General features: G+C 39.2%; 1 protein-coding gene across 1 annotated transcript; it reads right to left on the reverse strand.

Annotated features, from left to right (window-relative positions):
* Positions 1-71: 71 nt before the first annotated feature.
* Positions 72-7,380, reverse strand: LOC132191697 (uncharacterized). Its single transcript, XM_088511256.1, has 9 exons — positions 7,117-7,380; positions 5,431-5,856; positions 4,586-4,745; positions 4,257-4,498; positions 2,330-3,255; positions 1,910-2,253; positions 1,360-1,623; positions 1,071-1,276; positions 72-985 (listed from the first exon to the last, which is right to left on the reverse strand). The coding sequence occupies exons 1-9, from the start codon at positions 7,378-7,380 to the stop codon at positions 275-277; spliced, it is 3,543 nt and encodes a 1,180-aa protein (XP_088367382.1). The 3' UTR covers positions 72-274.
* Between the last annotated feature and the right edge of the window lie 487 nt (positions 7,381-7,867).

Genomic DNA, 7,867 nt, shown 5'->3' on the forward strand with positions numbered 1-7,867 from the left:
TCATTTTTGAGAGGAGACGAAAAGATTATTATTACATCATTCAACTTACATGGTCAAGGATTATTTCCCTCTTCACAAACCATTGCAACAAATTACAAATATAATGATATTAGAGTAATGCTAGAAACTACACTTTTATTCTATCACTATTTTATTGTGTTGATGCTATAATGTCAATCAGCCCTTGAACTCATTCTTGTAAATTTAAGGGACTGGTTGACGATGCCATGTAATTGTTGTATTGTATAATAAAAATGTGATTTTTAACGTTATTCTATAAAACTATCATGAGAAACAAGAAGAGAAACAACAACACAACAACTAAAGGAGAAAACCAACTGTCAAATCCCCCATATTCATCATATGGATCATCTTCCCACTCCAAGGCTGCCTCTTTAGTGTACTTCCTTCCCGGAGCTCTGATTGCACCATTTCCTCCTTCAGCTGATCTAATATGAGACAAAATGTGAGGAAAAACCTTCTTATCTGACTCTTCTCCAATCAAAAGGTCAGAATGCCCAAAACCCTCCACAACAACTCTCTCATGTCTAAAGCCAGGCTGGTGTAACTTCATATACTTGTTAGCAAGAAATGAAGTCTTTGGAGTCACAAGGAGACTCCGCCCTCCTGAAATATAAAGCGTAGGGAGCGCCATTCTCTCATGATGGATCAAATATTTGTTGTTGCCATTGCTGTCTACAATGAAACCGGCTTTGCATATTTTTCTGATGTGCGGAAATGCTGCCATGGGAAGCCTTGTCAAAGTGCTCTCTTTGCTTAACCAGTAGTGCATGCTGGGGCTTACATTTCCATGCCAGAATGCGCTTCCAAATATACCAGCAAAAACCTCACACTCATTGCAGGTGCATCTCTCATACCTTGGTATCAAACAGGCAATAAATTTCAAGAGACGATGTCGGAAACTGCACTTTGATGTTTCCAACAGAGGCAGGATATTGTTCTTGCCTAGGATAACCATGGAAAGCTGCACGTTGAATTGAAACACCTTCTTGAGCTCAAGGAGAAAGAGATCTTGAGAAATTATTCTAAATTAGAGAAAGAGGGGTTACCGGGACCAGAGGAAGCCACATTTTGAACATTGATGAAGCATTAAGCTTGAAGAACATCGAAGAATTGGTGCAAGACAGGGAAGCTATATGGGTTGCAGAGACATGCCCCCCCATGAGAGCTATGTGTATGGCTAAGCCTCCAACACAATGTGCAACTACATGTATTGTTGTATGCTGCCCATGCAATTCAAGGATCTTATTTATTGCTGCAAAAGAAGAGGCATTGGGTGAGTGAAAAACTAACAATTGATAAAATGGCTTATATATTTATGATTTTGGTTTCTTTTACCAGCTGGGACATCAAATCTTCCAATATCTTCAATTGTGAAGTCCTTTGAAGGATTCAAAGGGTGCAACCTTGGTTGCAGTAGCCATGTTTCATGCCCTTCTTCCAGTAAAGTTCTGACCAAGTCATTTGGTTCTGTTGGCAACCAGTAACTCTCAGCAGAATGACCATTAAGAAGGAGAACTGGATTTAGTTGTTTTGGTCCTTCAAGCCTTGATGGAATTTGGGTGCATTTCCATTGCCTGCAACTGATAAAAAATCCATCTTCTGCATGATATACAAAGGACAATAGATTAGAAACTCAAGTGGAAAAGGAAATAGAAAGAACAAACATCTTAAATGAATATCCATAAGTACGTATAAGCTCAATGTAGTTTCTGTTTCTGGATGTTTATAAGCATTGACTCTCTAGCTAAAGACTACATTGAATGCAATCATACTATTGAATATACACATGTGAGCGTAGAAAGGTTTGAATCCCACATTGGAAAGATATGATTATTATAGCATAGACTTAACATACTCTTAAACAAGGGAATTAGATTCCTGATACCTGTTTTTATTTCATGGAGGGTGCTGCTTGGATAAGGTTTAACATATGAATCTGATAGGGTGAAGTCCTTGTGACTCCCTCGTGGTATCTGTAAAAAATAGGTTCTTAGGAAAGTGTGCAATAGATGACGTATGAACCTCCCTCTCTCGTTTCCTTCAAGGCTTAAGATGCTCTTCAAAAGCTGTACCATGGAGATACAGAGCTCGCCTCTTAGATTCACAGTGTCTTCCCTTGAATTGTTCTCAACAACTTTTTTAAATGTCACATGCAGAGTTGTTGTCTCCCTCCAAGCATATAATCCAAGGAGATAAGGATTCATTATCTTCCTCCCCTCAAGAATATATCTGCATGAACTTGAACTTCATTAGTTCTCTAATATCAGAAAAGAAAATATTGATGAGGAAATGTTATCATAAGTACCTTGAACCAGAAGAAGCAGCAAGGAGAAGCTGATAATGCATATACTGTGTGTAAGGAGTTCTGCATTCTACTTTACACAAATTTATTTCCCCATCTATAATATGTAATTTATCCTTCTCAATGGCTATAAATTCCACATATCCACCAACTTTCCCTCTTAAAAGAGGATGAAATTCTCTGACACCCAATTTCCCCTTCTGATCTTGAGAGTTCATCTTCACTTTCAGATAGGCTTTGCAAGGCATACCCCCTACATAACCCTCCATGGTTTCATTAAAAGTGACCGTTGATCTCCAATCATTCTCTATATTCTTATCAGAGATGGAATGTGGATTTTGATCAACAGCTTTAACAGGAATTTCAATACCCTCATTGCTCTTGTACGTGAGAACATCCCTCACAAGGTGCCTACTTGCGTACTCAGCCACAGTTGCAATTGTAAGAGATGGATTTATGCCAACAGAGCAGGGGATTAAAGAAGCATCACAGACATAGAGGCCAGCGTGTACAGTGGCTGGACCTTCTGGGTCAAAAACCTGACCACTTGGGTTACAAACACCACATGAAAAGTCAGATGATGCATTGCAACCACCTAAAAGATGAACTGATGTGCTTCGGTACCTTGACATGAAAAGTATCCCTCCTAATTTCTTAGTGAGTTTCTGAAAGGCATTGATTTTCCTTGGGAGTAAAGGATCGTAAGGTGGACTAAAGCAGATTCTATTCTTGTCCTTATCAAACGTAATTTTCCCATCACTCTCATCATATCCCATTGCATTAAGAACCATGGCTTGGCTTGCTTTAAAACCTGTCATGTGTTTTATCTTGTCAATTATCCCATGAAAGAACCAGGATCCAGCTGGCCAACCGTAAGTTGCGATCCCTTTGAACAGCAGGTAAGGATAAGCTGTTGGAAGTACACCACTCTGATATAACAACAGAAAAAAAGGGTAAATGTTGGATGAATCCTTAATCACACAGAGTTTTTATCCTTATATGTTCAAATGTATATCTATGTATGCAGGCATGTTTGGATACTTTTAAGACTATGCTTATAGAAAATTTCAGGTGAAAATACATTTAACCTCCCTTAAGTTGTACCACATTTTTATCTGGCTTCCAATATTTAAAAAGTAGCAATCGACATTTCAGAATTTCAATCATTAGCAAATTTGCCCATCCATTAACATTTTTTGTGACGGAAAATGACTCGTGCATTGTACATGGATGTAGTCTCCAAAATGCCCATAAGAGGGGTCAAGTATTAAGAAAAATAACAACTACAAAAAAAAAAAAAAGAAAAAAAAAATAAGTAAGTAAAATACAAAATTTTTGAAAAAAGAATAAGAAAAAAAGTTATGGAAGCTACTCTGTGGGCCATTTGGGGGTGTTCGAAGCCACTCCCATTAGGCTGAGGGAGCCACCCCCCATTTATCCGAAACGTGTAGCTATGAGGGTAATTCGCTACCTTAAACCCTATATGAGTGGTTTCACCCAACCCATTTGGCCATTTGAGGGTGGCTAAACCAACCCCATTTTCGCCAAATGGGATTGGTTCAACCACCCCTATTCTAGCCAAATGGGGGTGGCTCGATCACCTCTGCGGCCACCTACACTTGACCATCTTAGGGGCATTTTGGATAGTTCAAGAGATAAAAAAGTCCCTTGCAATGTACGTGATTGACTTTTCACCGGGAAAAATAAAAAAGGTAAACGAATGCGCAAACTTGCCAACTATTGAAACTTATAGGAGTCAATTGACATTTTTTAAATATCATAGGCCCAATCCAAAAAAAGGGTCCAACTTTCACGTGAATATTAATAGTATTTAACCCAAAACTACAAGTTCAAAGACCTATAGATATAAGAGCAAAATTGAACAATTTGAACTAGTACCACAATTTTAGATGTAGAGAAGTTTGGAGACCTGGATTGTGAATCCCAATGAAGATGTATAAGATGAAGAGATGGATGGCCCTGGCCTTTCTTGAAATGGTATCTTTGAGAGTTGCTTTCCCTTTAATCCGTAAGCACTCAAGGGTGCTTGGCTTCCAGCAAGATAAGCCACATTATTCCCATTACAGCTGAATCCAGATCCAAGTGCATCTGAAAGTTTCAATCCTCTCATTTGTGACCGGAAAAGTATCTCACTTGTCCCCAAAACTCCCCCTATAGGAAAACAAACAAAGATGTTAATTTCCAACTTGTTAAACTGTTTTTCTTTTTTTTTTTTAAGCAAAATTTGTAAAAAGGTACCTGAGAGGACTACATAATCAGCAGTTATGCAGTCAATCTCATTCAAGTAAACACGCCATCTTCTTCTCCTTCTCTCAATTTTGCCTTCTTCTCGGCAAATTTCATATGGGTTTTTAATCACATACTGAACCTCACACTCTGTTATAACATGACATCCTGCCTGCATCACAAAAAAAATTTCAACAGAAAAACTAAGATCCAAATATGAATAAGAAACTGTTGGACATATGCAATCCGGGGTCAGTGGCAGAACCAGATCTTTGAGTGAGGGGGGATGAGACTGTTTTTAAAAATTAATTGAGAGGAAAGAAATTAATCTTTCAGGGACTACCTCATAAAAAATATATTTTTTAATTGATGTTTTAAAATTTTTTGGGGACTCAGGCTCCCGGGCCTTGTGCTAGCTAGGTCTGCCCTTGAGAGAAACTTCTTTCATAAGTAGTAACACAGAGAGAGAAATATTTTCCACATAAAACTTGTGCAGTGTGAAAGAGAAATATTTTCTCTCTTAATTAGCCATTTTACTACAATGGGTAGGGAAAGAAAATACAAGAAGGCTTTGTTATTGCATTTCTTTTCACACACTTGTGCAGTGTGAAAAGAAATGTGATTTTATTGTTATTTATTTGATTTTTCAATATTTTCACTTGGTTTGTGCAGTGTGAAAAGTCAAAAGCTACTTTATCATAAACTAAGAAATGATTTGACTTAAGAATAAACCTCAACATGCCTTAAATATGGCATTTGAAAATTCAAAAGCAGCCTTATTATTCCTAGAAACTTTCCTGGCCTAGGAAAATGAACATGATATATAGTTTGGCAGTAAATGATCATAGAAAATATGCCTGGATTGCCGAATGTATATAGTTTTTGTCAGTAGAACTTTTGGCATTATAAGGACACCCAGCAAGACAGTTTCCACAGGCTAAGCAGCTACCAACTCTTTGAGGCTCCATTGAATTGGATGCAGGCTCTTCAAGACCAAAATTCATGCTTAGCTGCAATGGAGTCTCAAAACTGTTTTCAATCTGTCCATCACCTAATATTTCTCCCATGACTTTGGTGACAGGAAACTTGACAGGAACACTTTGTATTCTCAGCATGCTTGCAGCAGAAGCTTCACAATTTTCCCAATCCCTTTCCCATTCCTTTGGCCACTTGGGATTCCTTCTGGCCCGAACTGGGGTTGGCACCATCACTCCTGCATTCACAAGTGAACCTCCTCCAAGCCCACATGCCACTACTGCTAGAGAATCATTTTGTTCGTGTACCTATATTTTCATCAAACAAATTCATATATATATATATATATATATATATATATATATATATATATATAAAAAAGCATGTTTTAATCAGGTTTTCATGTGTTTTTGGTGATTAGACAGCGGATTCATTATATTTTTCTTCATAAGTTGTTCATTTCAATAAATATATGGGTTAAATACTAAATTAGTCCCTGGGGTTTCACAACTTTATTTTTTCCTCCTTGGGGTTTCATTTTTATTACAGGAGGTCCCTGTGGTTTTGATAAGTGACCAAATTAGTCCATCCGTTAGTTGACCGTTAGTTGACTGTACGGACTGACACGTGGACCAATCAGACGTCGACATGTGGCACATATATTAATTTTTTTAAATTAAAAAAAAAAAAAAACAGAAAAATCGGACGAAACAGGGGGTGGCCGAGCCACCCCCTTGGCAATTTGGGGGTGGCTCGGCCACCCCCTTGGGCTCCAAGGGGGTGGCCGAAACCACCCCCGGTACCCACTAGGGGTGGCTCGGCCACCCCCATGGAGCCTTGGAGGTGGCCGAAACCACTCCCAACGGTGGTTGGGGGTGGTTTCAGCCACCCCCAAGGCTCCATGGGGGTGGCCGAGCCACCCCCAGTGGGTACCGGGGCCACCCCTTGGAGCCCAAGGGGGTGGCCGAGCCACCCCTGGTGCCCAGGGGGTGGCCTGGCCACCCCCATGGCCAAAGGGGGTGGCCGAGCCACCCCCAAATTGCCAAGGGGGTGGCTCGGCCACCCCCTGTTTCGTCCGATTTTTCTGTTTTTTTTTTTTTTTTTTAATATATTTTTTTTAATTTTAAAAAAAAAAACATTTTTTTTAATTAAAAAAAATTAATATATGTGCCACGTGTCGACGTCTGATTGGTCCACGTGTCAGTCTAACGGTCAACTAACGGATGGACTAATTTGGTCACTTATCAAAACCACAGGGACCTCCTGTGATAAAAATGAAACCCCAGGGGGGAAAAAATAAAGTTGGGAAACCCTAGGGGGTTTTGGAGTATTTAACCCTAAATATATAGAAGGTTGATGTACAAACTCAAAGGTTCGATCTGTGGACCTTCGATTGTGATACCATATTAAATCACCAGTTATCTCAAAAATTAATAAAAAAAGGTAAATTTAATCGATACTTTTAACACAAATATCTAAACACTAAAACGTTATGGTACAGCAACCTTCTCTTCTTCATGGTTATGTTTGATTTCCAAACATAGGAAAATAAATTAAGGGAAAGTAACCTGGAATAAAGCATCTTTTGGACCAAAGCCGACACCCAAGTTCTGTTTCTCCATTCTCACAGCGGACATGATCTTGAAGGTGTCAGTTGGAAAATCCTGAGCTTCCCATCTCCGGCCTTTCTCAACCAAACATACCTTTATTCCGGCCATTGACATGCGACAAGCAGCAACAGAACCACCATATCCAGACCCCACGACAACAGCATCGTAACCTCCTCCTTCTCCTTCACCAACCCTTCTCATGAATTCTGCCTGTTTCTTCATGATCTTTGTTTGAAATCCCAGCTCAAAGATTTTCAGGGACCAGGGAATGTTGCACACGTGTCACAGATGGCGCCGTATTAATTTGCTCCGAGGGAGGAGGGGCAAGAGAAAAACAAATGGTGATCACTGATCACGGTGTTCTCACTTCCTTGCATGCCCACAAAGAGTGCATTTATAATGGCTATCTCCCGAGACTTTGAATTTCTCAAGTCAACATACGTGGGCTGCATGATTTTTTCCTATTACTTCAATTTTGTAGCTGCTGATAAATATTTGGCTGCGAGAAGATCTTCCTAGAATCTATAGTAACTTAATTAAGACCGCAAGTACTAATGTCAAATTTTCTTCTTTTTTTTTTTTTTTTGCTCAGTTGCGCACGTATCTAGGCACGGATGACGGATCGATGGAGACTGCAGTTTTGGCACGTAGAGAATATATATACATATATATATCACTCGATGGCCCTCCTATATATATATATATATAT

This window comes from Corylus avellana, chromosome 10, assembly GCF_965113065.1.
Source record: "Corylus avellana chromosome 10, dhCorAvel1.hap1.2, whole genome shotgun sequence".
Taxonomy (NCBI): domain Eukaryota; kingdom Viridiplantae; phylum Streptophyta; class Magnoliopsida; order Fagales; family Betulaceae; genus Corylus; species Corylus avellana.